Here is a 27,294-nt window from a genome sequence, read left to right as displayed (position 1 = left end):
CACGAGTATATAGGTGGTGTCTCAGTGGGTCGTCATCCACTGGTTTCTCGCTTCATACAGGGTGCGCGACGGCTGAGACCTTTCCGCCCTATGCGAGGTACTGCATGGGATTTATCCATTGTGTTGCTTGGTTTGTCAGGGCATCCGTTTGAGCCCCTGGAGACTTTAACGGATAAAATCCTGACTCTGAAGACACTTCTTCTCATGGCTTTATCCTCCCTCAAAAGAGTTGGGGATTTGCAGGCTCTCTCTGTCTCACCCTCATGGAGTTTGCACCGGGCTCTGTGAAAGTGTTGTTGCGACCTAGGCCTAATTACCTTTTATCAGGTCTTACAGTCTGGATGTGAGGATGGCTCCTGGCTCCCGGGTTCTCTCCGCTTGAGTAGATGCTTCCTTGGATCCCAGCTGTCAGGTACGTCAGGCGTTATGGTATAGCGTTCCCATACGTGGTGACGTTACCGCAGCATCGAAGTGACCTATGAAAGGGAACGTCTCGGTTACGTATGTAACCTTGGTTCCCTGAATAGGGAACGAGATGCTGCGGTTCTGGCCGTGCCATACCTTGATAGCTTTCTTCTTCTTCTTCACTCATGAAATCTGAGGTAAATGGCGCGTGGCACCAGGTATATATATGCGTACGCATGCATGGGTGGTGCCACACGCTATTTGGTCAATAGGATTGGCGGGATGGTATAGGGCTTCAGACATTCGTCACACCGAAGGTGTTCCCTGCGGGTGTCGCTGTTGGACAGTGTTTTCTCTACTTCCTGTTGGCCTTCTGTAGCAAATTGTAGCTCCGTGTAGCTGTTTTTATTTTATTTTTTTCTCTAGAATCTTTATCTTACTATCACTCTCTGTTTTTTAAAGTGGTAAAATATAACTTAATTCACACCATATTTCTGATATTATCGATCAATCTTATCAGATTAACTTTGATCGTTCACTTTTATTTTATTTCCGTGAGTGCAGTACACCTGCAAAGCGTTAGCACTCGTTAGCTTGTCATTAGCGTCTTCATTCGAACCTATCGCTGTTTTCTTTTCTCCTCTCCCTCGCTCCAGTTTTTCACAAGTTCATCAAACAACCGCAGTAAGAATTTTCATCAAGCACGGTGAGTAATGGCTTCTCCTATCATTGTTTCTTGCACCTCTTGCCACATGTACAGTTTATCTATCTCTGTCGCTGATGAGGGATTCACATGTGATAAATGCAGGGAAATAGTTAGGCTGACAGAGAAGATTTCAGAATTAGAGACACGCATCCAAGCTTTAATTGAGGATAGTAAAAATGTTAGGGCTCTAGATACGGCTTTGGATGCGTCTAGCTCAGGGATTCCTGTACATTGTTCGGTTCCGGAAACAGAGCCCCAGCAGCAGGGCAACTGGGTGACGGTGAGGCAGCGTAGTCGTGGGTCAAAACACCGCTCTTCTGTTCCGATCAAAACATTAAACAGGTTCTCCCCACTCAGTGATGCACCCACTGAGAAACCTGATGAAAGTGCTCTAGTTATTGGTGATTCTATTGTACGGAACGTGAATATAGAGACACCAGCCACCATAGTCAAATGTTTACCGGGAGCCAGAGCGCCTGACATCTTGGCAAATTTAAAAGTGCTGGCTAATGCTAAACGTAAATACAGTTAGATTGTTATTCATGCCGGCGCTAATGATGTTCGACTTCGCCAGTCGGAGATCACTAAAAATAACATTAAAGAGGTGTGTGAACTTGCAAGCACGATGTCAGACACTGTAATATGCTCTGGTCCCCTCCCTGCTTACCGTGGTGATGAGATGCATAGCAGATTGTCATCACTCAATGGCTGGATGTCTAAGTGGTGCCCACAGAATAACATAGGTTTCATAGACAATTGGACGAGCTTTTGGGGCAGACCTGACCTGTTTAAAAGAGATGGTCTTCATCCCTCCTGGGGTGGCGCCACTCTTCTCTCTAGAAATATGGCAAATAGTCTTAGTGTTTATACTTGACTAACTGGGGCCCAGGTCAGGAAGCAGACAGACTGGCTAAACCGACCGTCTGCTAGCTGCCTCCCGTCACAGAGGTCAGTTAATTCTCAGCACATAAAGACTTTTTCACCTAGATATCACACTATAGAGACTGTGTCTGTTCCCCGAACTAGAAAAAACAAAAAACGTCCAAACCAGGTTAAGATTAACAATTTAATTGAGGTTCAACAAATAAAAAACAGAAGCAATATGGATAAACAAATGATAAAGCTTGGCTTATTGAATATCAGATCCCTTTCTACGAAAACACTTTTTGTAAATAATATGATCACTGATCATAATATAGATGTACTCTGTTTGACAGAAACCTGGCTAAAACCTGATGATTACATTATTTTAAATGAGTCCACCCCCCAAGATTACTGTTATAAACATGAGCCACGTCTAAAAGGCAAAGGTGGAGGTGTTGCTTCAATTTATAACAACGTTTTCAGGATTTCTCAGAGGGCAGGCTACAAGTATAACTCGTTTGAAGTAATGGTACTTCATATAACATTATCCAAAGAAACAAATGTTAATGATAAATCCCCTGTTATGTTTGTACTGGCTACTGTATACAGGCCACCAGGGCACCATACAGACTTTATTAAAGAGTTTGGTGATTTTACATCTGAGTTAGTTCTGGCTGCAGATAAAGTTTTAATAGTTGGTGATTTTAATATCCATGTTGATAATGAAAACGATGCATTGGGATCAGCATTTATAGACATTCTGAACTCTATTGGTGTTAGACAACACGTTTTAGGACCTACTCATTGTCGAAATCATACTCTAGATTTAATACTGTCACATGGAATTGATGTTGATGGTGTTGAAATTATTCAGCCAAGTGATGATATCTCAGATCATTATTTAGTTCTTTGCAAAATTCATATAGCCAAATTTGTAAATTCTACTTCTTGTTACAAGTATGGAAGAACCATCACTTCTAACACAAAAGACTGCTTTTTAAGTTATCTTCCTGATGTATCCAAATTCCTTAGCATATCCAAAACCTCAGAACAACTTGATGATGTAACAGAAACTATGGACTCTCTCTTTTCTAGCACTTTAAATAAAGTTGCTCCTTTACGCTTAAGGAAGGTTAAGGAAAACAGTTTGACACCATGGTATAATGAGCATACTCGCACCCTAAAGAGAGCAGCCCGAAAAATGGAGCGCAGCTGGAGGAAAACAAAACTAGAGGTATTTCGTATTGCTTGGCGGGAAAGTAACATATCCTACAGAAAAGCATTAAAAACTGCTAGATCCGATTACTTTTCTTCTCTTTTAGAAGAAAACAAACATAACCCCAGGTATTTATTCAATACAGTGGCTAAATTAACGAAAAATAAAGCCTCAACAAGTGTTGACATTTCCCAACACCACAGCAGTAATGAGTTTATGAACTACTTTACTTCTAAAATCGATACTATTAGAGATAAAATTGCAGCCATTCAGCCGTCAGCTACAGTATCACATCAGACAGTGCACTATAGACCCCCGAGGAACAGTTCCACTCATTCTCTACCATAGGAGAGGAAGAATTGTATAAACTTGTTAAATCATCTAAACCAACAACATGTATGTTAGACCCTATACCATCTAAGCTCCTGAAAGAGGTGCTTCCAGAAGTCATAGATCCTCTTCTGACTATTATTAATTCCTCATTGTCATTAGGACATGTCCCCAAAACCTTCAAACTGGCTGTTATTAAGCCTCTCATCAAAAAACCACAACTTGACCCCAAAGAACTAGTTAATTATAGACCAATCTCGAATCTCCCTTTTCTGTCCAAGATACTAGAAAAGGTGGTATCCACACAATTATATTCCTTCTTAGAGAAAAATGGTATATGTGAGGATTTCCAGTCAGGATTTAGACCGTATCATAGTACTGAGACTGCTCTTCTTAGAGTTACAAATGATCTGCTCTTATCATCTGATCGTGGGTGTATCTCTCTATTAGTTTTATTGGATCTTAGTGCTGCGTTTGACACAATTGACCACAACATTCTTTTGCATAGACTTGAATACTTTGTTGGCATCAGTGGAAGTGCATTAGCATGGTTTAAATCGTACTTATATGACCTGCCATCAGTTCGTAGCAGTGAATGAAGATGTATCCTATCGATCACAAGTGCAGTATGGAGTACCTCAAGGCTCAGTACTAGGGCCGCTACTCTTCACGCTTTATATGTTACCCTTGGGAGATATCATCAGGAAACATGGTGTTAGCTTTCACTGTTATGCTGATGATACTCAGCTCTATATTTCTTCGCAGCCCGGTGAAACACACCAATTTGAAAAACTAATGGATTGCATAGTCGATATAAAAAACTGGATGACGAGTAATTTCTTACTGCTAAATTCTGAAAAAACAGAGGTGTTAATTATAGGACCTAAAAACTCTGCTTGTAATAACCTAGAACACTGTCTAAGACTTGATGGTTGCTCTGTCAATTCTTCGTCATCAGGAACCTAGGTGTGCTACTTGATCGCAATCTTTCCTTAGAAAGCCACGTTTCTAGCATTTGTAAAACTGCATTTTTCCATCTCAAAAATATATCTAAATTACGGCCTATGCTCTCAATGTCAAATGCAGAAATGTTAATCCATGCATTTATGACCTCAAGGTTAGATTATTGTAATGCTTTATTGGGTGGTTGTTCTGCACGCTTAGTAAACAAACTACAGCTAGTCCAAAATGCAGCAGCAAGAGTTCTTACTAGAACCAGGAAGTATGACCATATTAGCCCGGTCCTGTCAACACTGCACTGGCTCCCTATCAAGCATTGCATAGATTTTAAAATATTGCTTATTACTTATAAAGCCCTGAATGGTTTAGCACCTCAGTATTTGAATGAGCTCCTTTTACATTATAATCCTCTACGTCCACTACGTTCTCAAAACTCAGGCAATTTGATAATACCTAGAATATCAAAATCAACTGCAGGCGGCAGATCCTTTTCCTATTTGGCACCCAAACTCTGGAATAACCTACCTAACATTGTTCGGGAGGCAGACACACTCTTGCAGTTTAAATCTAGATTAAAGACCCATCTCTTTAACCTGGTATACACATAACATACTAATATGCTTTTATTATCCAAATCCGTTAAAGGATTTTTAGGCTGCATTAATTAGGTAAACCGGAACCGGAAACACTTCCCATAACAATCTATGTACTTGCTACATCATTAGAAGAATGGCATCTACGCTAATATTTGTCTGTTTCTCTCTTGTTCCGAGGTCACCGTGGCCACCAGATCCAGTCTGTGTCCAGATCAGAGGGTCACTGCAGTCACCCAGATCCAGTACGTATCCAGACCAGATGCTGGATCAGCACCTAGAAAGGACATCTACATCCCTGAAAGACAGCGGAGACCAGGACAACTAGAGCCCCAGATACAGATCCCCTGTAAAGACCTTGTCTCAGAGGAGCACCAGGACAAGACCACAGGAAACAGATGATTCTTCTGCACAATCTGACTTTGCTGCAGCCTGGAATTGAACTACTGGTTTCGTCTGGTCAGAGGAGAACTGGCCCCCCAACTGAGCCTGGTTTCTCCCAAGGTTTTTTTCTCCATTCTGTCACCGATGGAGTTTCGGTTCCTTGCCGCTGTCGCCTCTGGCTTGCTTAGTTGGGGACACTTCATCTACAGCGATATCGTTGACTTGATTGCAAATAAATGCACAGACACTATTTAACTGAACAGAGATGACATAACTGAATCCAATGATGAACTGCCTTTAACTATCATTTTTGCATTATTGACACTGTTTTCCTAATGAATGTTGTTCAGTTGCTTTGACGCAATGTATTTTGTTTAAAGCGCTATATAAATAAAGGTGACATTGACATTGACATTCCCATACGTGGTGACGTCACCGCAGCATCTCGTTCCCTATTCAGGGTACCAAGGTTACATATGTAACCGAGGTGTTTTCTAATATCAGAAATCTTTTAACCCAAATGAATACTTTATTTTCTAGATGAGCAAACCACAGACCATGCTGAAAGACATGACCAGACTACTCCAGACAGAATACAGATTCAGCAATAACTCCATTCAGACTGAGACACACACAGATGTCATGGCTGATTGCTTACAGTGCCAGAACCTGATGGATTAACATATGATTTTAGCTTCTCATATTAATCTACGCAGGTTAATTCAAGAAGTCACATACAAGTTATAAGACATACAACAAGCAGCGGTAGGTCTGGCATACTCTTTGAATGAATATATGAATGTAAACCTAAGAACACGTATTACAGTTTTCCTAAGGCACACGTTTTGTCATAAAGCATGACAATGACATGATTATGAAGTGTTCATAAAGTAATGTTTTTTTGACATTTGTCAATATATTTATTAAACAATGTGGTCAAAATTTAAAGGAACACTGACGAAAATAATTGTTTCAAACCCAACATACATAATAATGCACTGATAAAGTGCAGTAATCTTCACACTTTTAACATAGATAATTGAAAATAAGCATGACCTCCTTTAAACAAAAATGACATATAGATGCATTTGTATCTTGATCACAATTTCTGCACAACAAAACAACTTGGCTCAAAAAAGAGGACCCTTTTAATGTCAAGCTTTGATAAATATTTTCAATTTGGGGAAGAGGTGCAGGGCATTCTGGGTAGTGACCTCTATGACCTTCTCCAAGGGAACACCTTTGATTTTCGCAATATATTCGGCACCGATGCTGATGTTCTTAGGTACATTCCTCACCTAGAGTAAAACCACAGATGTAAGTACACTTCAGAAACATTGGATCATTTATGTAATCCACCGTACCTGCTTTTCAGGCCCGAGCGCAGGAGCATCCGTCTCTAAACACATGCTCTCCAGAGGAACCTGCTTCACCAGCTTCTGCTTCTTGTGAAAGGTGGACAAACATGTGATGCGTGACTAGATTCTGCACAGGTATACAAATTTGTTGGTTGACAATGATTGTGTCATTTATATATATATATATATATATATATATATATATATTTATATTTATATATATTTATATATATATATACAGTACAGACCAGAAGTTTGGACACACCTTCTCATTCAAAGAGTTTTCTTTATTTTCATGACTATGAAAATTGTAGATTCACACTGAAGGCATCAAGGGCTATTTGACCAAGAAGGAGAGTGATGGGGTGCTGCGCCAGATGACCTGGCCTACACAGTCACCGGACCTGAACCCAATCGAGATGGTTTAGGGGTGAGCTGGACCGCAGACAGAAGGCAAAAGGGCCAACAAGTGCTAAGCATCTCTCGGGGAACTCCTTCAAGATTGTTGGAAGACCATTTCAGGTGACTACCTCTTGAAGCTCATCAAGAGAATGCCAAGAGTGTGCAAAGCAGTAATCAAAGCAAAAGGTGGCTACTTTGAAGAACCTACAATATGACATTTTCAGTTGTTTCACACTTTTTTGTTATGTATATAATTCCATATATAATTCCACATGTGTTAATTCATGTTCATTTTGATGCCTTCAGTGTGAATCTACAATTTTCATAGTCATAAAAATAAAGAAAACTCTTTGAATGAGAAGGTGTGTCCAAACTTTTGGTCTGTACTGTATATATATATATATATATTTGTGTGCACTAATTAACAGAACTATGAATTTGGTTGAGAGAGTGTCTGAAGTAGAAGAGTTTTTATATGATATTATGGTTTATTCCTGATTTGTAGTATGTCTATTAGTAGAGCACATACTGTAAACAGACCTAAACGTAGGTTAGGTTTACCTGATCGCTTCTGATAATGGATGGAGGTATTGAAAAAAAATAACCAGCTTTCACACCCTCCATCGCAACCGAAGGTCTTCCGTCAAATGCATGAAGAAGTGCATTCTCTACACCTGAAAAAAGAATGCCATGATTGTAAAGAGCAACCAATTTATGCAACAATGCATTGTTTTGTTATGCATACCCAACTCCTTCAGAAGATGGATGGTTGGTCGTCCAGCAGATCTTGAGTGAACATTCCTAATAGACCAAAAACAGTGCTATGTGAAAGACCATGACATTATTAGCACAAAAACACACATCTAGAAGAGCGACACGTACAGAGGCAGATTTAACAGTTTTGCCATTTCAGCCTGTCGAATGAGCACCTGTCTCTGACCATCTTTCCCAGCATCATTGTTGACTACACGTGGCGTGAAATCCAGGCCAACCTGTATGTGATGATACACAAAACACCATAACACTAATCATTTGGACTCTCATTCTGACAGCAGAGGATGCATTGGTGAGCAAGTAATGCAATAAACTATTCCTATCTACTACATAAGTCTATTCTCTATCTATAACCCACAAATAACAACTAGTTAGACACATAATATATTTCTAACCTCACCAATAGCCACAATGTGCTCTTTGTATTTCTCGATCAGTGGTAATGCTGCATCTAAATCCTGCAGGGTAGAAAAGAAGGAAACAGTGTCAGGTGTATGACAGTAAATCAAATCATTTTGTCTTTATATGCACATATTTCAGACCTCGGGTAAGGCACTCCTGGGTTGTGCTGGATCTTGGACAGGATGAACTCCAAGACATGGCATGACGAATCCTGGGAACCTTTAAAACATTAAAGCCGCTTTATATAGAGTTTGCTAAAAAAGATATGCTGTAGTAAGAGATCAGATATACCTTTGTGAGAGCTGTATGATTTTCTCAAATTCACCAGCGTGCTCTGCTACTGCAAGAAGGGAAACAAGCCCAGCCTAAAAATGCAACAATATTATTGCACTCTTAATATGACAACATCCTAAAAGAGAATACAGACTAACAGAGCTACCTTTTTAGACTCCTGAATGACATCATCAATGTCCTAAAATATAAAACACAATCATTAAGGAACTCCTAACACAGTTGCATAGTATTATTGAATGAACCTTCCACCTTTTTCTCTTACGGTGTCAAAATCCTCGGCAGATATATGACAGTGACAATCGATATATCCTTGCATGGGTTTATAGTTTTAAGATCGTTCACAACAACTAAACAGATCGGAAGACATGTAAAAAGCGTAACCGGATTTGACGGCATACCACAAAGGGGAAGGTTTATATCATAAATATTAATTAGGTCATCCAGCGTTCCACGCCGTTCAGCCAATCGTGATTTAGAACTACTCAGCGAACGTGCAACGTAATTAATATTCATAAGCCTTCGCCGTGGAGGCGTTCATGCTGGTTTGTTTCCCGTTTCCAGTATGTGGAAGCGCCGGCAGTTTATGTATTTCAGGTTTTTTGTGTTCGTTATTTTTTGTCATTTGGCAGGTGTGCAACCAATCACGTGTTGTGTTTATGTAGCTAACAACATCATGTGATCTGAAACATCCCTCTTATGACGACTGTGATAGAATAAGGGACAGTAGCAGCACAATGCATCTGTGGAGTGTTGTCCCCCTTTGTTTACTGTTGATTGACAACTCTGTTGGTCAATATGAGCCTACGTGGGAATCAATTGATTCAAGACCTCTCCCGGAATGGTTCGATCAAGCCAAATTCGGCATATTCATTCACTGGGGAGTGTTTTCAGTTCCCAGCTATGGCAGTGAATGGTTCTGGTAAGTCAGGAAAAAAGCAATTTTTTTTTTACAACATGCTGTTAATCACCTTTAACCTTTTAAGACTAAAAAAAGATGGATTCATTGATGAGGCATGGCATAGGCCTACACAACATGCTGTATTAGGCTATATAAAGACTAATAAGTTACAGAAAGTTAAGCAAACACTGAAGAATCAAAATAAAAGTAAAATAAAAGACAGCGTCCATAACGTGAGGTAAACAGCAAAGATAAGCTTTTCAAAATGAAAACAAAACAAAAAGAGAAGTACAACTAAACTTGCTACTGGTTACAGTGCTTGCATGAGATTTTATGCCTTAAACAACGCTCACAAAATTTAGTCGGTCGTACTTTGGACACCTGCAATTAATGGTAAATATAACCAAAACAGGTTATTATTTTTTTTATTTGGATAATAAAATAAATATAAGGAAAACTCGCTCACTCAATTTTGTAATATTCTTTAATTTTGTATGTTAGCACTGCACAAAAACCGTCGCAATGTGCATTAGTGGGATTTATACGTTCGCCTGATGGCCTGGTCACACTGCACTTTTCGTTCCATTGACTTCCATTCATACGCATGCGAATGCGTCAGACCGGAAACGCAAGCTCATGCGAAACATAAAAGTAAAAGATATGGACACAGCGACCCCATTGGATTCAACGGAGACAAATGAAGTCAATTAGAAGCACGCACTTCCTGGGGGTCGGGCGTACTGCGCAGACTCAAACTGAGCTTGATGACATAGGTGTCACGTGAGCAACCTGTAAGTCTTCTAATCGCTGTGCCAAGAGAAATCTGAATCAGCCACCGAATCTTCCAGAGAAGGCAAGCGTGAACAGGAGCAAATTTTGGTAAGTATTCTGATTAATTATCTCCCTTGACTTTATGCCTCCACGTCCCCACGATTACCTCATAGACAGTAAAAGATTGTCTGCAAGCTTCTCCTCCTGTCTATACGGTAATTTCTCTACTGTGCGACAGAGAGTCGCTGGTTATGACGCAATCGTTTTTTACAAAAACTGCTTCTACGGGACCATTACGTAAGATACAAGGTAATGGAGCCTTTTATACACTTTCGTGTTTCTTTAGAAATAATTAATGGACAAATGGAGTCTTTAAACGCCTCAGATGTAAAGTTATTCGCTGTCAAAGTGACGCCAAAATGAATGGGAGTCAATGGAATGCTAACAGGAGGTGGGGGTCCGCTGGAACATTTGAATGAGGACGTTTTATAATTTTTATTGCTTAGGGTGTATATATTTATATAGAGAGAGCGCGGAGTCCGAAATAAATAATTTTGCACCTTTAAAGTCTAGTGTGACCGCCCCTGACTCCACTTCGCGAGCCTCCGCTGACTGTGCACGCAACTTCCTAAAAGGACTAGGCTTATGGAGGGCCAAAGGGGTCAAAAACATTTGAATTTTAACGTTTCAACACGTTAAATAAAAACGCCCTTGACCCTTTTGGCCTTCCATAGGCTTTTATACTTGTCGCGTTCACCGCTTTAGTGGCCGTTCACATATCGCGTCTTTTGCGCGCTCAAGTTAGTTATTTCCAATGTAGGCGCGCGGTATGCGTGCTCATAATGGAAGCAACGCGGTGCGACGCGCTCATTTTTTCCAGGCGCTTCTGCATCGAGTTAAAAACATCTCAACTTTTCAGAATGTTGCAAGCGCACCGCAGGTCATGTGACAAGAACTAACCAATCAGCTTCATCCTTTACCGTAACAACGATGAAAGGTCAGCCAAGATGAAGGAACAGCTGATCATAGTTGTATATGGATTGCCAATTTGAAATAAATTTAGTAGCAGAGCTAATGCAAGCGATTTTTAGTGCTGCAAACCCATTTATCCTTTGCTGAAATTTCCGCGTCTTCATGGAGAGAGCACGTCATGGTTGCTTAGCAACGGCAGACGCCTCAGGGGCGCAACTGCCCGAGCGCTTTGGAAAGAAGGAAAAAGCTGCACGCCTTTCCACGCGTTTTTAGGCGCGATTTGTCAACGGCCCCTTATACAGTCTGTGGTTCACCGTTGTACTATTCTTTGAGACAACAGGGGGCGAGGAGTAGTTGTCCTCTAAAACCATCGGGAATCACCGTTACTGGTACAAGATTTCTCGCGTGATGAATGAGTTGATGAATTAATCATTTCTTTACGTACAAACTGATTAAATTAATCTTAAGCTCTTATTTCACATCAAATCCAGGACAACTTTAAGCAAATAGTGTATAAATAGTATCTAAATGAATTCTATTTCTACTTTTATACAATAGAAATAAAAAGTACTTAAATTAAAAAGACTGTGAAAAACTATTCAAAACAACAACAAAACACAACAATTATGCAATGTTTTCCTGCAAAAAGTACTTGATGGAGTTTAAACTTCACATTTAAATTGTTTTTTTTTTACACAGATGCCGGTGTTCTGGTTTAACTGGTTACCCTGTTATCTGGTGACCAACTTCCTGGTTCAGGTCTCCGCTCCAGATGTGATGAAACGACCAAAGCAGATTCGCAGATTCTGATTGCACAAACTGACGTGATATTAAGTGTCTAATAATCGCAGACTTGCTCATTGCATGATTTTAATATTCTTGTAAAGATTACAATTTATTGGTATGATCACCCGTAGCGGCTGAAGTAAGTAGGATAAACAAACAAATAAAAATAAAGTAAGTCTGTGTTAATTAAAATAACAGCATATAGCATTACTTTATATTATATATTTGCAAGTAGAAAATAACGTTTATATTTCATAATATTTTAAAAAGTAATTGGCTAGTCTCAATTAGGGTACAAAGTATTGCATTTATATACAGATTTTTTATTACAGAATAAAGTTAATATTTCAGATACTTGTATAATCAAATAAAATACCATCTAGTGAACGCAGATAACAAGTTAACACGTTTATAAAGTATGTTTATACGCAGCATTTCAGCTAGCATAATCTTATACATTTACACTTAATTTAAAAAAAGTCATGTTTCCAAAGTAATGCTACGAGAAAATAATGGCAACATTTCCTTGATTCAGCCAGAATCAGATGATTCCTGAAACCAGGAAGTTGGTCACCAGATAACACGGTAAGCAGTTAAACCGTAACACCTGCACAAACGTGCATGTTTTGCTAGAATCGCCCTGAACTATGAGAGACCATTCAGGACATTATTCAAATAAATACAGACATTATTCAAATAAATAAAGACATTATTCAAATATATAAGGTCAAGGTATGTTTCTATTTATATATTTGAGGTTACTTGTACTTCATAGTTTTGTTTTCAAACAGGTGGTACTGGCAGGGCCGGAAATTCCCGTCTTATGTGAAGTTTATGGAGCAGAATTACCCACCCGACTTTACCTACGAAAACTTTGCTCCTCAGTTCCGGGCTGAATTCTTTGATCCTAAAGAGTGGGTTGACATTTTTGCCTCGTCTGGAGCCAAATATATTGTCCTCACAACCAAACATCATGAAGGTTTGCACCGACTGCAGTTTATTTCATTTTTTCACATCTGTCAACCATAATTAGTTTACATAGTTACACTGTAATAATTGTTTAAAGAAAATACTGTAAAAATTCCACAGAAAAAAACATAAGATAGTTTAACATATACAGAGTAAAGGGTAAAACAGTAAATAGTTTAACATTGAATTCTATGTAATTTTACTCTAAAATGCTGTCACTTTCTAGTTTTTTATACTTATTGACATGCCAAGGAGTCATCTCAGGACAATCAAATAAATTATATAGAAAATATATAGAGAGAAGATGCATCATTTTTGTCATGAATGCACAATAATATATATATCTATATAATATATACAATATATATATATAGGATCATGTGACAGTGAAGACTGGAGTAATGATGCTGAAATTTCAGTATTACATCACAGGAATAAATTATATTTTACAATATATTCCCATGAACAACACATTTTAAATTGTAATAATATTTCACAATATTACATTTCTTCTGTATTTTTGATCAAATAAATACAGCATTGATGAGCATTAGGGACTCATAAAAATCTCACTAATCCCAAGCAGTGTATATATAACCCAAACATGGTTTTGTAAGATTCACCCACAAATTCACCCTCAGGGTTTACACTATGGGGCTCGAAGAACTCATGGATGTGGAACGCAGTGGATGTCGGGCCGAGGCGGGATCTGGTGGATGATATTGCCACTGCTCTGCGGGCACACAGTGATTTGCGTCTGGGTCTCTACCACTCTTTATTTGAGTGGTTTAACCCTCTGTTCAAAGCTGATGCTGACAAGTCCTTCAAAACCAGTGTGTTTCCTACGACAAAGTCCCTGCCAGAACTATACGAGATTATCAACAAGTACAAACCTGAGTTGCTGTGGTCTGATGGTGATGGAGATGCGCCCGCCTCTTACTGGAACAGCACAGGGTTCCTCGCCTGGCTTTATAACGAGAGGTAAGGCCACATAAACAGAAGTGTCGTTCACAGTTACACAGCGAGGTTGAAACTGAGAAACTTACAAACAGAGAAAAATATCCAATTCAAAGTCTGTTTCATTCCTTTAACTCATTGCTATTCTGGTTTAATTGTGACCCTTGTGTTCAATACAGCCCATAGACTATAAACGTAACATTTTTTAAGAGGATTTCATTGTACTAGTTGATATTCAGCTCTAAATTATGCACCATTATTTCTATATAAAATAATGCAAAAATGATTTATTATTACTGTTTAAGTTAAAAATAGGTAGCAAAGGTATTTAAATTCTGTTGCATTGAAAGCAAGCAAGAAAGAAAATCATGTAATACGATGGTATAACCTCTAGATGCTTGTATGGCCTTATTCAATACATATATGAAATTCTATAATTACTTAGGTTTAGGTTTTTGGATATATAGACATTATCAAAGACTACGTCATCCTTTCTATAAGACACTAACATAGATTTCACATTAATTTCCCATTTTATTTTTAGACCATGTAGCCTTTAAAAAAAAAATGTTGTATCCATATAGCAAGTGCCACAAAAGTCAACAAGTTTAATACTATTTTGATGATTATCACATTATATAACATTGTCCTGTTTTAAAATGATCACCAGAGCGTGGCCTCAGAAAAATCAGTCACTGATAAAACATCTACTATAAAACCAGGTTGTTTTGTGATGTACATAAACTAAAAGTATCCTGCTTTGTAAAGTTGCTAGATAATGAATATAATCTTAGATATTGGAAACTGGTTACATAATGGAAATTTCTAAGTGAAGGTGGCTAATGTGTGTTTTCAGCCCTGTGCGTGACACTGTTGTGACCAACGACCGCTGGGGATATGGCACTATATGTAATCATGGCGGATATTACACCTGCTCAGATCGCTACAACCCCGGACACCTGCTGAAGCACAAGTGGGAGAACTGCATGTCCATGGACAAGAAGTCATGGGGGTTCAGGAGAGAAGCCAAATTGAGCGACTACCTGACCATTGAGGAGCTGATAGCAGTGAGTTTACTTTTACATTCATTCAGACGCTTGTGTCTTACTTGATCTACCGTACCTTTTCATTTTTAATGCCTGGATGCTGATATTTCAGCATCATAACTCCAGTCTTCATTGTCACATGATCCTTGAGAAATCAATCTAATATACTGATTTGCTGCAGTATAACATATGCTGAAAATAGTTGTTCTGCTTAATATTTGAAACCGTTTCAGGACTCTTTGATGAATAGTTCCTCTTTGAGTACCATTACAAATGTTAGTATATACTGTCACATCTCTGAATAAAAGGCTCTTACTGAGCCTAAACCTTTGAACAATAGTGTAAGCAAAATCTGAGCATTGAGAAGTCCTCTGCTTGTCTTCCAGACTCTTGTTGAGACCGTGTCCTGCGGCGGGAATTTGTTGTTGAATGTGGGTCCCACACACGACGGCCGAATCATGCCCATCTTTGAGGAGCGTCTGCGACAGATGGGCCAGTGGCTCAAGGTCAACGGAGAGGCCATTTACAACAGCAGCGCATGGAGAGTTCAGAACGACACTGTCACTCCTGGAGTCTGGTCAGTTATATTATCATGTACACACTGAGCAAAGGTCTGTTTGCCAAAGCCTTGTTTCATTTCATACTTTTATCTTTTTCCCCTTTATTTGCTTTTTAATGAAAGCATGGTTTTGTTTTGTCATAACAGGTATACGAGGAATCAGAAGAACGCAATCTATGCTATTTTCCTTTCATGGCCCGCTGATGGCTATATTGTTCTGAGCGACCCAGTTGTATCACCATCTAAGACGCAGGTAATGTATACTGTAGATATAAAAAAGAACCAAAATTAAACAATTGATTGTTCGCTAAGCTCCTACCTTTAAATCTTAGCAACCAACCCTACCTTAATCACAGTTTTTTTAAGTAATCATTACTTCTATTCAGCAAGGATGCATTAAAATAATCGAAAGTGACAGTAAAGACATTATGTAGAATAAATGCAGTTCCTTTGAACTTTCTCTGCATTAAATAATTGTGAAAAACTGTTTATTTTGACATTTTGAACCAGCACAACTGTTTTAACATTGATAATAATCAGAAATGTTTCTTAAGCAGCAAATCCGCATATTAGAATTATTTCTGAAAGATCATGTGACACTGGAGTAATGATGCTAAAAAATTCAGCTTTGATCGCAGGAATAAATTATATTTTAACATAAATGACGATAGAATATAAGTTATTTTAAATTCTAATAATATTTGACAATATAACTGTTTTAATGCATTGTTGAGCATAATATAATTATTTCAAAAACAGTAGAAAATCTTCCCATCCCTTATTTTTAAGGGAAGTATGAGTTTGAGAAGTGTATGTCCCGATTCTGATTCTTCAGAACTGATTTATGCAGATGTTTCAGGACAATCACACTACTACTTTGTTTCAAAACTAATTTCCAAATCAGGTGGTGCTGCTTGGATATCAGTCCCTCTCGTGGGAGTCCATGAAACCCACTGGTCTAAAGGTTCATCTGCCCCAGCTGGACCCCAGTCAGATTCCCTGCTCCTGGGCTTGGACCCTGCAACTGACTGGTGCGGAGTAGCCAGAAGATGGCGCCACAGTTAACTGTTGCCTTTAGGAATAATGAAAAACATGACTGTACTATGGGTTTTTGTTATCCACACATTTTACATTTAACTAACCCCTGTGATGAAAATCAAGTTTTTAACATTGTGTCTATCTTTGTCTATCTGGTGATTTTCCTATGCTTAAAGACAAACCATGTGCAAATTCAGCTGTCAAAAACATTGCTCAGCATTTTTGATGTACCAAAAACCCAGTTTGAAACCACCCGTTTTCTAAGTCACAAACATGTAATCAGTCTCATCAACCTGTGGGACAGGGCTTTTCATGTTGTTGTCTCCACTGCTCATAAGTTTCTATTTACAGTGTAGACAATCACAGACATATCAGTTTATTTCATGATTGCAACAGCCAATCAGAGGCCTTTAAATAGGTCAGAATCCACTCACCCTTCAAAACACCAGAGTTTTGTCCAGTACTGAGTTCTGCATGCCCCAAATCTGCTCAATATTACAAAATAGTAGACGAAATGTAATTAAAGGAATAGTTCACCCAAAAATGAAAATTCTGTCATTAACTACTCACCCTCATGTCGTTCCAGACCCGTAGCTAAATAAAATGATGGTTGAACCACTGATGTCACATTTAAACAATGTCCTTACTGCATCTCTGGGCTTTGAATGTGGTAGTTCCCTTGCTGTCTATGCAGAGTCAGAAAGCTCTCGGATTTCATCAAAAATATCTTCATTTGTGTTCTGAAGGTGACTGAAGGCCTTACGGGTTTGGAACGACATGAGGTTGATTAATTAATGACAGAATTTTTATTTTTTGGTGAACTCAACCTCTAAGAAATTAATTATGCAATTAGCTCATCACAATTTTGTGATTGTGATGAACTAAGATGAGTGACAGGATTTTAGTGATTATAAGGGAAACGCTATTTGCTTTATTATCCATTCATAATATAAACATTTACTCAGATTCATTTTGGAAGCAGCAATGAATGACCGCTATAAACTTTAATACAAGATGACCACTGTCTTCGTGTTGTGTTTACTACAGAGTTTACTTGTGAGCTGCTGAGTGGAGGTGGAGACTCATTAGCATATTCATTATCCATGAATACTAAATGAGTTAAGGGTATAGAGTTACATTCAAGCCATTTTAGTATGTACTGAAACAATGTTTTTGCAGCACCTATTTTTTATGCTGTTACATTTAGAATTTCTAAATCAACACTTTTTTTATTATCATTAATGATATTTAGAATCGAAAATACACTGGCAAATGAAGCACCATAAACATGCACTATATAAAAAAATAAATAAATGAAAACTGAGGTCTTAATCTGAAGCCAGCTGTCTTTTGAAATCAAAATTTTCTTATTATGAGAGGAATTGATTTTTTTGTTTTGTTGCATAATTCTTTTTTTTTTTAATTAATAAACCGATTGTTGTTGTTATCATCACAGTGTCTGGTTGTAAATCCTTTTTTATATTCCAGAACATCCATAAAAACAGGTGAGCAAAATATTAAAAAAATTATCTAATATTTTATCGTACAATATCTTATATAAAACACTTAAAGATGATTATTTATTATTCCTTGAAAAATAATATATTCATATTTTGATTATTATGTATTAAGATTTTATAAATATTAACTTTTATTTATTGTCTGTTTTGTTTAGGTTTTAATCTTTTTTTTTTGCTTTTTATTTTAGTTCATTAGGGAGTTTTCTTTTTAGTTTTAAATAATAATAAAAAAGTTTTTTCAGTTTTAGTTGCAATACTTCAACTTTATCTTTTTGTATTTTCATTTCTATAAAATTTAATGTATTTTATATATTTTATTTCAGCTTTATTTAAATATAAAAAAACTTTTAAATAGTTTTTGTTAACAGCAGTTACCAGCATGGGATCTTACTTAACTAGCTAATGTTCATTTGAATAGAGCAGTGTGTGGCAGCCTGAGCTACCCATAATGCTCTGCTCATGGCCGTCTTTGGAACCGGAGAGCATCACATGCTGCATTCAGACACACGTGCCACTGCTCCCATATCAGAAACTCCCTATCTGAGTTATTCAGGCCATCTGTGCCAAGAATAGTCCTGCACTGTTTATGAACATCACAGCCGTTTTGACTCACTCTGCTGGGGGAAAAATTCACTTAGCAATACAATGTTCCTCATACATGTGAGATTCCCTTTTTGGTTCTGTTTTCCATCTTCCATCATGTTTTCCAAATGCAAGTGTGTGTGTGTTTTGGCAGGTGTCTGGAGTGGGGTGAGCCTGCCGCTGGGAGGTAAAGTAGGAAGGACCTTTGGGCTGCCAGAGCCAATCTTCCATTACGTGTAGTACAACAGAATGAGGGGGTCTGCGAGGGGATTTCGTCCTGCTTTCTGCATGTACACTACATGTACTGCACTCTCAGAATCTCAACATGTATCTTATTACTCCTAAACAGAACATATTAGTACCTTAAAGATACATATTAGTATTTTAAAAGTACGTATTTGTATACCTTTCGAAAGGGTCCCACCCCAGTGACACGATTAGATGCAGTGTCATTATTAGATTTTTAGAAAAGTCAATCTGGTTGCTAAACAAATCGTATAATGTGACATAACAGGGAATGCATTATGCATTATTTTTAAAGTTAAACCTTACATAAAAAAAAAAAAAATTGTTTAGTCTATAATTATACTGACCTTCAATATTTATTTGTTTAATTCCGTTTGTTAGTTGAAAAAAAAAAATATATATATATATAATTTTTGTTTAGCTTGAATTACTAAAATAACTAAAACTAAATAAACTAAAACGAATGAATAAAAACAATATAGACATTTAAAAAAAAACTAAAACTACAAAAAATTACAAAACTCACAACAAAACATACAAATAAAAATCAAATATAAAATTGTAACAAAAGCTGTCTATCTAAATCAATGATATTAAAATAAAACTGATATAAGCTGTTGCAGAAATATGGCAAGAAATTTAATTTGATTTCAAGTAGAAAAAAGTGTGAATGTTCCTGTAAAGTGCATGTTATTAAAATGTATAACATGAATCCATCTTATTTCTATTTTAGTTCCTCACTCCATTCTGATATATAAGAAGAACATTTCCAATCAAGTCCTGATATTTACAGAAATATCCTGCCTCATTGGAATTATGCCAAATTACTACATTAAAACAGATCATTATGAGTGTTTTGCAGATTTCCGTTTCCTTCAGATGTACAGAAGATACAGCTCTGTACTGTATATAGGCTCTAAATTAATGTCATGGCCGTTAAGACAGGCAGACCTTCAACAAATCACAGGATGGCAGACAGTTAAACCACGGCTGTCGCTGTCTGTGAGCTGAATAAAGATAATCAATAAAAATTCAGCTAAACTCATATAAGCCTTTCTGTTGTTCAATTCAATTCAAGTTTATTTGTATAGCGCTTTTTCATTTTATTTTAAAATTAGCTAGAGTTAGTAAAGATAATTGAAGTAAGTTTCACAAGGAAATTTCACATTTAATTCAGTGTTACTTGCCATTTCTAATTACAGTATTTGTGAAACTTACTATTTCGGAATAAATCTGCAATTAGTAATCACAACTTAAAATTCAGCATTAGAAAAATAAGTGTTCATACTTGACTTTAAATTATAAGTTCAGTTAAATTTTGTTTATTTTAAACTTTATTTAGTTTAATATTAAGTTATTTAAACAAATTTTAAGTCATAACTAATTTCAGTATATTGCTGAAATGTTGGGGTTAGTGAATGTAACATGTCGGAATAAGCATTTGTTTTATGAATGTCTCATTCCACTCAGCTGTGGAAAGTCATGTTGATTTTATTGTTAGCTTATTATTGATGAATGTACAACTTTCCCCTCGTGGATTAGGAACTGGGCAAAATGTTTTATTCAGAGGCCCAAACTGAGTGAAAATCATGCAATCTGTTGCAGATGCTGATAACTTAATGGAGAAAAAGTGATATCTTTATAACACTATAGCAGACTACTTATATAAAATGCATATAATCTGTCCCTCTTATATCTCCAATAATTTGTCTTAGTAAGATAATATTTAAATGCTTAGTTTTATGATTAAAACATATAATGCAATGCAATACAATGATAATAGAGAGACGAAGAAAGAAATGTTCCTCAAAAGCCTGATGATTAAATCCAATACCCACACTTGAACAGGATTTTCCTAAAATATGAAGTTATTTTGAAGTTGATTCAGTCCAGTAAGTGTTCATCTTGAAATATTACTAACAACATAAAAGTTATCCTTACGTTTACTTTATAAAAATCAAGCAAAAAGACACGTGAACCATGAGCTGAAGGTGGATGCTTTTACAGTTTACTAAAAAGCCTTTTACTTGCTTAAAAAAGTGTGAGCCATCAATCAGACGACAGAAGGCATGTAGTAAATTGTGAACAGCAGGTTTGAGATAGACTTTAACAGCCTTAACATTTTTCTGCATATGCAAGCACTACATTATCTTCAGAAAATATATCAATCTAGTTTAATATTCATACTTTATGTTGAGGAAGTGCTAATAAATCCCCACAGCAGGGCTCTGCGCACACATTGAGCAGTGTGGCACGCTGCAGGTGTGATATTCTAAATAATGTCCTTGCTTTCTTATGTCTGTGTTCATTTCCATCTCAGATTCCCTTCGGCTTTCCCTCCCTTCCTCTGCGCTGGGATCGTGGCGCTCCAGAGTGAGCAGAAATCTATTTCTGTCCCTGAGTATATTCCTCTCCGGCTGCTGCTGTTGCCAGCAGCGTGTTGTCACAGTGATGGACATCAGCCCTCAGCCAATCAACACTCACATGTTTATACCAAGAAACATGATCATTTTCCACTTACTTCATACTGCTCTAGTGAGTGAGTAAGGGGCTATAGCTGTGCCTAATGGAGAGAAGTCAGTGTAAAATGGGAGTTTTGGCAGTCACACACTGAGGATGGGACCTGCACTGTTTAACCTGACCTGAAGGAGAGCAGTGCCTTTGAATGAGAAGATCTGGCCAGGTCAGAGAGTTTGAACTAAATTATGATCTGAACATAGTAATGTAATGGCAGGGGTATGGCGTTTCATCCTGGCATGTGGTTAGGATTGGCCTCGAATATCTCTGTCATAGTTTAATATTTAAGCCAACATTTTGCCCATAATTGTGCTTAACTGACCAACATTTAGCAATTCTGAGACTATTACACTCTTAAAATTAAGAGTTCTTTATTGGAATGGTTGTTCCATGAAGAACATTTAAAGGGATAGTTCATTCTGTCATCGTTTACTCACTATCGAATGAATTTCTTTCTTTTGTTGAAAACAAAAGAAGATATTTGGAAGAATTCAGTAACAATATAGTTGCTGGCCATTGACCTCCATAGTATTGAAATAAAAACTAATTCAATGGCTACCAGCAACTGTTTGGTTACCAACATTTTTCAAAATATCTAATTTATCTACAGTATATCTAAATGATGGTTAAATGTTCACTTTTGGGTGAAATATCCCTTTAACATCCATGGAACCTTCCCATTCTTCAAAAGGTTCTTTAGATTAGGGGGAAAAAAGTTATTCCAAGAATGTTTAACTGAAAGGTTTTTTGGGGAATGCAAAAAAGGTTCTACTGTAGGATTGATTTAGGATTAAAACTTTTTCTTTTTAAACATTTAGTATAAACCAAAACTGTCTGAAATCTACCAACCGCCTTGGATTTTTTGTTCATATGAAGTTTTGGTGTATATATATATATATATATATATATATAGACTAATATATATATTAGTCACTGGAGTTGGCATTGGTCAACAGAGCTTGTATGGGTATGTTTTGATATGCATTAACTCTATCCAGACATGTTCTAATGCTTCTGATCGTGATGTACTGTATGTAGTCCTAGTGATTCTAGTCTGTCTCACACACTTGAACTGAAGCTCATTCATCGTTAGTTTTCACTGTGAAATAGCACTTAGCATTTGTTGCCATGGTGATCAGAGAACACTGTTCATCTAACACTGAGAAACTCAAGGCGTTTATTTTAAAACTGAAGCTTGTGACCTTCTCTAGTCGGAGAAAGAGTGGGAAGATGCACAGTGAGAACTGAAACGTACCGTCGTTGCTTTGCAGAAGTAGAACGCCCAAAAATCCTGCCATTTGCTCCAAACCTGTAAAACAAACCAAAATCACCATTCATAACTGGAGTCTATATGGCTTGTGCACTATACACTGAGAAACATTTGGTGTAGATACTATTTTCATTCAGAAATTGATAAACTTCACTAATAATTACAAAGAATCTGTAAGTAATACATAAAATTCAAAATAGCATTTTCTTTTAAAACATACTACAATAATCTCTGTTTTATTTACAACTTTGAAAAATAATTTTACAGAGTACAGTAGACTGAAAACAAAAATGTGGTGTAGAAACAATTTTCACTCAGAAATTGCCAGTAAATTTCAGAAATAATTAGAGAATCTTCAAGAAGTACACTGAATTAAACATTAAATGCTGACGTACTGAAACAGCATTTTCTTTTAAAACGTACTACAATAATCTTTGTGTTATTAAATTCAAAAATTAGATTTTATACTGTACACTGAAAGCAAAAATTTGCACAGATTGCTTGTAAAATTCACAATTAAATATAAAAAAAATGAAAAACGCAAGTAGCACATTAAATTAAAAGTTAAACTTTGAAGTGGAAATATTATTTTAATATATAGCAGCATACAGGTTTGGAACTACATGGAACTCACTGAATAAATAATCAAATAAAAATAAAGTTTTCATTTTGGGATAAACAATCCTTTTAAATATCTTTTTTTCTGCAGTAAATGGAGTAAAACCATAAAAAATGTGCTTTATATCAAACTTCACACATTACCTGGTAAAGGATGCATGTGATTATTCCTGATTCCCATCTGTTGTGGGCAGTGATTGTGTGTAAGGGCCTCTAGCAGAGCATGTGATGTCACAGGTGCAGGAGGGTTACTTGAAGATGCCTGTTGGCCTGTTGAATACCCACTTATGTGAGACAAAGAACATGAAACGCAGCAGGAATAGTCGTTTGGTTGCCATGGGAATATTTCTTATTTCTACACAGCACATGCGTGGTGAGTGGCATTTACAGTATAATTTCCAGATCAAGGCTATTTGCATATGGTACACGTTTAGTGCCATTATCAAACTTTTCTAATAGGAATCTGCACATACTTGATGATGATTAGTCAGTTAATCAGAGGATATTACATTTTTCAAATATGTAAATATCATGGTGTGCAAAATAAGTTATATATATATATATATATATATATATATATATATAAAGAATATGTTTATTTAACAAGAATGCATTAAATTGTTCAAAAGTGACTAGTAAAGATATTTATACTGTTACATAAGATTTCTATTTCAAATAAATGCTGTTCTTCCAAATTTTCTATTCATCAAAGAATCCCGGAAAGAAAAGAAAAAAAATCATTGTTTACACAAAAATATTAAGCAGCACAGCTGTTTTCATCATTGATAATAAATATAAATGTTTTTTAAGCAGAAGATCAGAATATTAGAATGACTTCTGAAGGATCATGTAACACTGAAGACTGGAGGAATGATAAACAATCGGGAATAAAACATTTTTAAACAAATAATTGCAGGCTTGGTGAACATTTGAAATGTCTTCAAAAACATTAAACATTTGCATAACTACTCCCAACGTTTGTCTTAGTACTGTATATGAACACCTTTGATCTTCAGCGTAACTAATAGGCCAGTTTAACTAACATACTGGCATAGGTAACGAGCCCAACAATGCAAACTAATGGTACAGTAAACATAGGGGTCAATCCACTGGTTCATGACTCCCAGAACAGACTCTGACATGCACAGTATATATATATATATATATATATAGAGAGAGAGAGAGAGAGAGAGAGCGAGCACAAGGCACTGCAGCTTTCTGTATTCTGCATTAAGTATACTGTGGAACAGCCCTGAAATGGCTGATCCTCCACAAGCATCAAAGGTCAAGTCTCTCTCGTCTCTATAAATATGATGGTCTGTCCCAGAGGGGGCTCCATACCGCTGCTCAGCTTTTCCACTGTCTAAGCCACAGGAGTTTGCTGACCAGTGGAAATCTCCACATTTGCATGTGATTTGATAGCGTGCAAACGTTCCTCCTCCGCTGGCTGCTCGTGTCACTATGATGCATTACTGCATTCTGTGAAAGTAAATAAAGTGATCTCCAGGACTGCTTCTGTACTAGAACATATCTGATAAACTTGACGTCTACACAGCTTTCCTGACTCAGCAAAATATCATTATTCAAGAGTGGTAGTTGCCCATGTGAAACATGCTACACTATTGCTAGGGTGTCTCTTAAGGGTTTTACTTGAGATTTAAGCATATTTATGTGTTGTTGCTTGCGTTGATATAGCATGGTTTCCTCTTTCAATGCAAATATGGGATATGGGATTTTTTTGCCTTGTTTTGTTCTCTATTGGAAGGCAATTACACAGTGCAAAGTAGGATTTCTTAGCAAGTATTTTATCATGTCACTCTACAAATATCAATAAATTACATTCTTAAATCAAGAAATGTACTTCTTAAGTACATGCATTTTGATTTAAGAATGTAGATATTTGTACTGAACAAAAGTGAAAAATACTACGTGAGAAAAAGTCATTTGTTTTGCAATGTATCAAGGCTCAAGATTTAAAGGATCATTCATGTTTTTAGCTTAAAATCACTCAATTTTGATATTGTGTTTCAGAAAAATAATTTTGCTTCAAAATTAAGTGGGTTTTCCAAAATTATGTAACGGTTTTGTAACATTTAATCAATTAATTTAATCAATTTAATTCAATTAACATTTGAATTGTGTTTAACCTTAAAAAACCTTTAAAAAAGATAAATATTTGCCAATGGGGTTTGAAAAATAAACCTAATTCAAAGGGAAAGCAAACATTTTTCTTACCCCACTGGAAGATATTTCCCCCCTTGATTTAAGCTTAAACTAATTTTAAATTTTTTAATATCTTATGTCATATGTGCTTCTTAATAAATGCATCTTGATTTAAGAATGTGATATTTGTACTGGAAAACAAGACAAATTAACAGAGGAATTAACTTTGTTTTTTTTTTTGGTAATGTAAGTCAATTATAATGATTCAAGATGTGAGGAATCAAAATAAGTTTCTTGCCAAAATGTAATACTTAGGTTTTGGGGTTTGATCAAATCACCAGCACTGAGCAACATGAGCAATAGTGATAGTGACACTGGCTTGCTTTTGTAAAAGGGCTCTAATGTTACTTTACTACAACACAAAGACCGAATCTGTAGTATATTATGTTATCTGACCCCCTCCACTCCTCTAATGCATCACACCCTGTTGTCTTCCCCCACTGTAACTTAAGATGATAGTCACAGCAGGTCAAATATTTTTAGTGGTGTAAATTTAATTGTGCTGAAGGTTCAAGGTTACAGACCAATCGAGAAGTATAGGATTTACCACCCTGAGCGGGGCTTGATATATGTATGCCTGCACTTAACCAACTAACACTAGCACTTTTCCTTTTCTTGTCTTTTAATTAAAAAAAAAAAAAAAAAAAAAAAAAAAAAAAAAAAAAAAAAAAAACAATGTGCGTTCTATACTAGACTAACTGAGACTTGTCATGGCACTTGTATACTGTTGTTGTTCTCTTGTTGACCTGACTGCTTCTATTGTTCTCATTTGTAAGTCGCTTTGGATAAAAGCGTCTGCTAAATGATTAAATGTTAATGTAAATGTAAATGTATACAGTATGTATATTTCTACCATAATTTACAAATATTTAAAGACAGAGCTACTGCGAGCTCTGGGATTGTTAATCGATGGTATATGCTTATGCTGAAGGCAACTAATTTTTTTAATAATCAATAAACAGCTTAATTCCTGGTGAAAAATGACATGACCAATGACTCTGCAAAGAAATCTCCATCGATCAGATAAATACGACCACTTCCATGAAGAACTGTGTATGACAAGCTCTCAAATCACAAAACAAAACCAAATCTATAATACATTGTTTTAATATAAAATCAACATCTTTAAATCCATTATTTTATATTTCACCATTATTTGTTTTTTATTCTGTCATTTGCAATGCTTTATGGGATTGTATTTCTTCTCCTTATTACAGCTGAATTTTCAGCCTCAAATTAAAGTTTATGCTGTGGATCTCCTCGTTGGATTGATTCGTGGCTTATAACTCAAACAAACACTTTTTAAAAATTCCTATGGGAAAAAAGAATAGGAAAAATACTCCTGGAAACCAGCGCTGCTGAAAAACTTTGTTCTGTGATAATGTGCATCACTGAATGTTATGACTTTATGGTGCTTTTAAGATGCTGCTGATTTAACACAGTCACGAGCTACATGACTTAATATGTCATCTATCAGGACTTTCAATCCCAGTTGCATGTAGTGCTGTGTTTATATTAGCATTCTACTTACTATTTCTGCTATATTTTGCAATTCTTTACATATCTTGAATTTTTTATTTCAGTGCAGTTTAGGATTAATGCTTTATTCTATGCTAAACCTTCTGGATTCCAAT

General features: G+C 36.5%; 2 protein-coding genes across 2 annotated transcripts; one reads left to right on the top strand and one right to left on the bottom strand.

The window, feature by feature from the left end:
• Nucleotides 1-5,955: 5,955 nt before the first annotated feature.
• Nucleotides 5,956-9,161, bottom strand: LOC132111295 (putative deoxyribonuclease TATDN3). Its single transcript, XM_059518463.1, has 11 exons — nt 8,951-9,161; nt 8,834-8,866; nt 8,686-8,759; nt 8,535-8,613; nt 8,388-8,450; nt 8,101-8,210; nt 7,964-8,019; nt 7,780-7,892; nt 6,823-6,903; nt 6,562-6,756; nt 5,956-6,514 (listed from the first exon to the last, which is right to left on the bottom strand). Exons 1-10 carry the CDS (start codon nt 9,002-9,004, stop codon nt 6,613-6,615), a joined length of 807 nt encoding a protein of 268 aa, XP_059374446.1. The 5' UTR covers nt 9,005-9,161; the 3' UTR covers nt 5,956-6,514; nt 6,562-6,612.
• Nucleotides 9,162-9,267: 106 nt separating this feature from the next.
• fuca2 (alpha-L-fucosidase 2) lies at nt 9,268-17,998 on the top strand. Its single transcript, XM_059518461.1, has 7 exons — nt 9,268-9,607; nt 12,907-13,094; nt 13,726-14,065; nt 14,898-15,108; nt 15,474-15,664; nt 15,794-15,899; nt 16,551-17,998. Exons 1-7 carry the CDS (start codon nt 9,423-9,425, stop codon nt 16,686-16,688), a joined length of 1,359 nt encoding a protein of 452 aa, XP_059374444.1. The 5' UTR covers nt 9,268-9,422; the 3' UTR covers nt 16,689-17,998.
• Nucleotides 17,999-27,294: the final 9,296 nt, after the last annotated feature.

The sequence above is a fragment of the Carassius carassius genome, chromosome 31 (genome assembly GCF_963082965.1).
Source record: "Carassius carassius chromosome 31, fCarCar2.1, whole genome shotgun sequence".
Classification (NCBI taxonomy): Eukaryota; Metazoa; Chordata; class Actinopteri; order Cypriniformes; family Cyprinidae; genus Carassius; species Carassius carassius.
The sequence above is the reverse complement of the archived record's forward strand: the minus strand, read 5'-3'. Positions and strand labels throughout refer to the sequence as shown.

What these genes read in the sequence shown, in the direction of transcription:
- fuca2 (XM_059518461.1), top strand. Translation starts at nt 9,423, where the DNA reads ATGCATCTGTGGAGTGTTGTCCCCCTTTGTTTACTGTTGATTGACAAC. An exon ending in TATGGCAGTGAATGGTTCTG is followed by an intron (nt 9,608 to 12,906) that starts GTAAGTCAGGAA and finishes GTTTTCAAACAG; the next exon opens with GTGGTACTGGCAGGGCCGGA. An exon ending in ACTGTCACTCCTGGAGTCTG is followed by an intron (nt 15,665 to 15,793) that starts GTCAGTTATATT and finishes TTGTCATAACAG; the next exon opens with GTATACGAGGAATCAGAAGA.
- LOC132111295 (XM_059518463.1), bottom strand. Translation starts at nt 9,004, where the DNA reads ATGCAAGGATATATCGATTGTCACTGTCATATATCTGCCGAGGATTTT. An exon ending in CCAGGAGTGCCTTACCCGAG is followed by an intron (nt 8,451 to 8,534) that starts GTCTGAAATATG and finishes TCTACCCTGCAG; the next exon opens with GATTTAGATGCAGCATTACC. An exon ending in CGCTCGGGCCTGAAAAGCAG is followed by an intron (nt 6,757 to 6,822) that starts GTACGGTGGATT and finishes GTTTTACTCTAG; the next exon opens with GTGAGGAATGTACCTAAGAA.